This window comes from Rhinopithecus bieti, unplaced genomic scaffold, assembly GCF_001698545.2.
Source record: "Rhinopithecus bieti isolate Rb0 unplaced genomic scaffold, ASM169854v2 scaffold_12155, whole genome shotgun sequence".
Taxonomy (NCBI): Eukaryota; Metazoa; Chordata; class Mammalia; order Primates; family Cercopithecidae; genus Rhinopithecus; species Rhinopithecus bieti.
The window spans coordinates 1,081,467-1,087,492 of NW_016807423.1; the positions used below are offsets into that span (position 1 = coordinate 1,081,467).

Genomic DNA, 6,026 nt, shown 5'->3' on the forward strand with positions numbered 1-6,026 from the left:
CTCCACCTCAAAAAAAAAAAAAAAAAAAAAAAAAAAGTGAGGTATCATCTGCCCTGCAAACTCTTAGACTGAGCACTCAGAAATGAAAAACACCCCAAAAGTCATAAAGTAAGACATAGGCTGAAATCAGATAAATGGAAAATTCCACAGAAAGAACAGTCAAACACAACCACATTTCAAGAATGTACCCAGTAGCCACGCAGTTACCTCACAGGATAAAAGGGATTTAGCATTTCAGAACAAAACACTGAATATTCTGGTTGTTAGGTGCTCAAAAGAAAGAGTTGATCCAGGGAAGAAAATTTTTTACTTTTTTTTGTTTTGCTTTGTTTTGGAGACAGTGTTTCACTCTGTCACCCAGGCTGGAGTGTAATGATGCTCACTCAGTCTCCACCTCCTGCGTTCTAGCAATTCTTGTGCCTCAGCCTCCAGAGTGGCTGGGACCACAGGCATATACCACTATGCCCAGCTAATCTTTGTATTTTTAGTAGAGACAGGGTTTTGCCATGTTGGCCAGGCTGGTCTTGAACTCCTGACCTCAGGTGATCTGCTTGCCTTGATCTCCCAAAGTGCTGCGATTACAGGCGTGAGCCACCACACCCAGTCACATTTTTAAATCAAAAATCTAATTGAGTCATGGCAATCAGAAGATAATCACATCCCAGCCAGGCGTGGTGGCTCACCTCCCACCTGTAATCCCAGCACTTTGGGAGGTCAAGGCAGGCAGATCACCTGAAGACAGGAGTTCAAGAGCAGCCTGGCCAACACGGTGAAACCCTGTCTCTACTAAAAATAAAAAAATTAGCCAGGCATGGTGGTGCACGCCTGTGATCCCAGCTACTCAGGACGCTGAAGCAGGAGAATCGCTTGAACCTGGAAGGTGGAGGTTGCAGTGAGCAGAGATCATGCCACTAAACGCCAGCCTGGGCAACAAAGTGAGACTCTGTCTCAAAAAAAAAGAGAAGATAATCACATCCTTTAAAAAAAAAAAAAAAGAGGAGAACGCCATGAAAAACCAAACAAGAAATGGCTCTATGTAACTAAATATATGATCAGCAAAAATAAAAATTTAAATATAAGAGGCCGGGTGCAGTGGTTCACGCCTGTAATCCCAGCACTATGGGAGACTGAGGCGGGCGGATCACAAGGTCAGGAGATTGAGACCACCCTGGCTAACACAGTGAAACTCCGTCTCCACTAAAAATACACAAAATTAGCAGGGTGTGGTGGCAGACGCCTGTAGTCCCAGCTACTCGGGAGGCTGAGGCAGGAGAATAGCATGAACTTGGGAGGCGGAGCTTGCAGTGAGCCAAGATCGCACCACTGCACTCCAGCCTGGGCTACAGAGCGAGACTCCATCTCAAAAAAAAAAGAAAAGAAAAGAATTATGCCACAATGCACAATGTAATTGCTTCCTTTTGTACTGCGACTTCTTCGTATAATTTTTCCCCCTGAATTTTTTAGGTGTCTTTTCTTTGAAGGAGGTAGAGAGGCCACTATGAGTTTTAGGTTTTGAGAATGAAGAAAAAAAGAAAATCTAGAGCAGCAAAGAATGTAAAGTCTACAGAAATGGGCAGAGAGCAAAAATCAGAATAAGAGAGAGTGACCAGTAGTGGTGATCAACCAAGAAATACCTATCAGGTCCTGCAGGTTAGCAATCAGAGATTCCATGAGGAAGAAGTAAGGAGAGGAAGACAGCCTTACCATAAGTGTTCTATACAGGACTACTACCAGAGAAGAAACTGTCAAGATGCCACGTCAATTAACATACCCTTAAATATTGACCACACAGTCTCACATTTCTTAAAAAAACAAAATCAGATATTTACCCGACAGAGAGCTGGCCAGGTTTCCTCTCCATAACTTACAATCATCCTGACTCAGTTGTCGCTGAAGTTTAACTTTTCCAGTGGATGAAAATATGTCAGGATTACTGAGTTTCCTGAAGAGCAGGGGACTAAGTCCAGTTACCACATCCTTCAAAGAGAAAGAGTAAAACATGAGTCTTTAATATCTGCTCTGAAGTATAAAAACTTTATATTAAACATCTCTACAACATTCACTACAATTTAAAACTGCCAACATATTATACTTCCCCCTCAATAGCTAAAACCAGAAACATATTTCTTAGTTTTTTAAAAGCTGGGTATGCTGTAAAGGACACAGGATATTGATTACAAAATGCCAAAGGAAAAATAGGTGAGAAAGGTCATGGGATGACAGACATTTTGACCAGATATATTATTCATAATGAGTACACTTCTTAGTTAACTTTATTTATGTTTCTCCTTTTATTCATACCCTTCCTATATCCAATAAAGAAAAGCATATTTTAGTTTTAAAAAAATCATTAAATGGTAGACTTTACCTAATATACAAAGTTAGAAATATCTCTAACATTCAATCAATGCTAAAATTAATCTTAGAGCTTTCTTTATATGCCTATAAGAGGAGCAAAATACAGGTTTTCAAAGAAAAGTATAAAATACTATGAAAACTACAGGTAATACGAAACATTGACAGAACCTTCCCATTCCACTCCAACGCCTCTTTCTCCTCATTCAGTAGGCAGTATCCAACAATATCATCAACATGTAGACATTTTTAAGCCAACATCCAATCAGGAGTATTATAATAAATAAGAAACTTTTGAAAAAAATAAGCCCAATGAGGTATATCTATTATATGTCAACGAAGGAAGCTATAACAAATACAGATAAGTAACACATCAAACTGATCTAGACAGTACAGAGACAAGAACCATAAGAGAATAACTGGCCCGGGTGCAGTAGTTCACGCCTGTAATCCCAGCACTTTGGGAGGCTGAGGCGGGTGGATCACGAGGTCAGGAGTTCAAGACCAGACTGGCCAAGATGATGAAACCCCAATCTCTACTAAAAATACAAAAATTAGTCCGGCGTGGTGGCGGGCGCCTGTAACCCCAGCTTACTCGGGAGGCTGAGACAGAGAATTGCTTGAACCCAGGAGGCGGAGGCTGCAGTGAGCCAAGATCGCATCACTGCACTCTAACCTGGACAACAGAACAAGACTCCGTCTCAAAAAAAAAAGAGAATAACTGACCCCATGTCACCTGCCATTTGAAAAACAAGCTTCAAGTAACTGGCACCACAGCAATACTAAAAGCCACAAGGGGCAAAAAAGGAGGAAATTTCCAGTTCTCTAAGATTTAAAAAAAAAAAAACAGAAAGAAAACAAATTCTATACAGTTATATACTGTGATTAGTGAGTTGAAAAAAATTGGAAAGTACTAATACTGGTTGGTGGTGACCAGTCAAAACATGACTTACAAATGCCCAAACATAAAAGAAGAGTGAAGTTGGTGAAGAAAAATACCTGAAAAGAAGAAAAAGACAATTTCAAAACATGGTGGTAAGTGAATAAAAGGATAAAGGAGGATATTGAGGCACTGAATCAAACAACCGATGTGTCCAGGCACCTAACTGTAGTAGGAGTGAGCAGTGAGACAGGGGGAACGGGAAATAGAACTTAATGCAAAAACAGAAGGCAGCAAGGGAACAGCTTGTATTTGCACTATTTGGCATGTCAAGAAAGAAACAGTACCTATGGATCAAGGAGAAACCAGGGAAGCAAGCAGAGCTTGGACTAATGCTGGTAACCCATTAAAGAGGGTTGGCCACTCACAAAGGTGACAAGCATAGCAAGAAGCTCTAGGTAGAGAGAACTGAGGAGGCCTTGGAAGACATCAAGCTAAAGTGGATATCCTCTATGAAGGCAATGTGGAGAGGAAAAGATCCTATCTCAAAAAAACTTAGAACCAGCTGCATGGGAGAACCAGCATTTGGATGCCTGCTACACTATATGGATGAATAATCCATCTTGGCCAGAAAAAGAACAATCAAGAAAGAATTAGATCAGTACCGATTAAGAGTAATACATATACTTTTCAATCTCCCTATTCCCTCCCACAAGACACCAAAGGGAAGAAACCAGAAAACAGAGGAGAGGAGAAAAGAAAGAGAGGATCACAACCCTTCTTATTGCAAGTCTCTTTGAGTCGAAACCTAGCAAAGGAAAGGAAATATAAATTAAATATGCAATTTGAACTTTTCAGCTAGGATTTTTAACTTTTACTGAACTATATTACTCATTTTAGAAAAGTATACATACCTAAGCAGAGAACTCAATGAATTTTCACAAATTGAACATACCCACTAAGCAGCATCAACATTAAAACACTGAAAATAGGCACGGTGGCTCATGCCTGTAATCTCAGAACTCTGGGAGGCTGAGGTGAGCAGATCACTTGAGGTCAAGAGTTCAAGACCAGCCTGGCCAACATGGCAAAACCCCATCTCTACTAAAAATACAAAAATTAGCTGGGCATGATGGCACGTGCCTGTAATCCCAGCTACTCAGGAGGCTGAGGCACAAGAATCGCATGAACCTGGGAGGCGGAGGTTGCAATGAGCTGAGATCACGCCACTGCACTCAAGATTCTGTTGCCAAAAAAACAAACAAACAAACAAAAAAACAGTGAAACAATATATGAATATGGTAATTCCAGAAGAGAAGAGGGCAGTAAGAACATGTGAAGAGGCCGGGCACCGTGGCTCAAGCCTGTAATCCCAACACTTTGGGAGGCCAAGGCGGGCAGATCATGAGGTTAGGAGTTTGAGACCAGCCTGGCCAACACGGTGAAACCTCATCTCTAATAAAAATACAAAAATCAGCTGGCATGGTGGTGCATGCCTGTAGTTCCAGCTACTCAGGAGGCTGAGGCACAAGCATCACTTGAACCCAAGAGGCAGAGGTTGCAGCAAGCCAAGATCCTGCCACTGCACTCCAACCTAGCTAACACAGCGAGACTCTGTATCAAAAAAAAAAGAAGAAGAAGAAATAACATACCAAAACTTCCCAAATGTGATAACAGATACAAATCCATACATCCAAAAAGTTCCGTGACTTCTAAGCAGATTAAATTCAAAAAGGTTCATATGGAGACACATGATAACCAAACTGTCAAAGCCAATGGCAAAGAAAGAATATTCAAAGCACCAAGAGAAAAGCAACCTGTCAAATACAGGGGATCCTCAGTCAGACAAAGAGCTCATATCTCATCAGAACTGTGGAGTCCAGAAGTGGGTAGGATGACATATAGAATTCTATCTTGAGCATAACTGTCCTTCAAAAATGAGGAAAAAATCAAGGCTGGGTGCAGTGGCTCACACCTGTAATCCTAACACTTTGAGAGGCCAAGGCAGGCAGATCGCTTGAGCCCAGGAGTTTGAGACCAGCCTGGGGAACACAGCGAAACCCTTTCTCTGCAAAACACAAAAAAGTTAGCCAGGCATGGTAACATATGCCTGTAGTCCCAGCTATTCAGGAGGATGAGGCAAGAAAATTGCTTGAGCCCAGGAGGTCAGCGCTGCAGTGAGCCAAGATCGCACCACTACACTCCAGCCTGGGCAACACGCCAGCCTGGGCAACAGAGAAGACTTTGGTTCAAAAAAAAAAAAAAAGAGAGAGAGAGAGAGAAATCGAGACATTTTCAGATTTAAGAAAAAAAAAAAGCAGAGTCCATCACCACTACATCTGTTCTACATCAAATCCTAAAAGGCATCTTCAAGTTGAAATGAAAGAACACGAAACAAAAACTTAAAGCCATCTGAAAAAATGAAGATCCAAAAAAAAAAATATAAAGATCCCCAGCAAGGGCCGGGCGCGGTGGCTCAAGCCTGTAATCCCAGCACTTTGGGAGGCCGCGACGGGTGGATTCCGAGGTCAGGAGATCGAGACCATCCTGGCGAACACGGTGAAACCCCGTCTCTACTAAAAAATACAAAAAACTAGCCGGGCAAGGTGGCGGGCGCCTGTAGTCCCAGCTACTCGGGAGGCTGAGCCAGGAGAATGGCGTGAACCTGGGAGGCGGAGCTTGCAGTGAGCTGAGATCCGGCCACTACACTCCAGCCTGGGCGACACAGCGAGACTCCGTCTCAAAAAATAAAATAAAATAAAAGATCCCCAGCAAAGGTAACTATATGGAT

The 6,026-nt window shown here is 42.1% G+C and overlaps 1 protein-coding gene across 5 annotated transcripts in view; it reads right to left on the reverse strand.

Moving 5' to 3' along the window:
• Nucleotides 1–6,026, reverse strand: part of MAST2 (microtubule associated serine/threonine kinase 2) — a 259,350-nt gene that overhangs the window by 233,790 nt on the left and 19,534 nt on the right. For all 5 annotated transcript variants that reach the window (XM_017881764.1, XM_017881763.1, XM_017881762.1 and 2 more), the window contains exon 2: nt 1,830–1,977. In XM_017881764.1, coding sequence (XP_017737253.1) covers nt 1,830–1,977 — 148 coding nt within the window. The remainder of the gene's footprint in view (nt 1–1,829; nt 1,978–6,026) is intronic.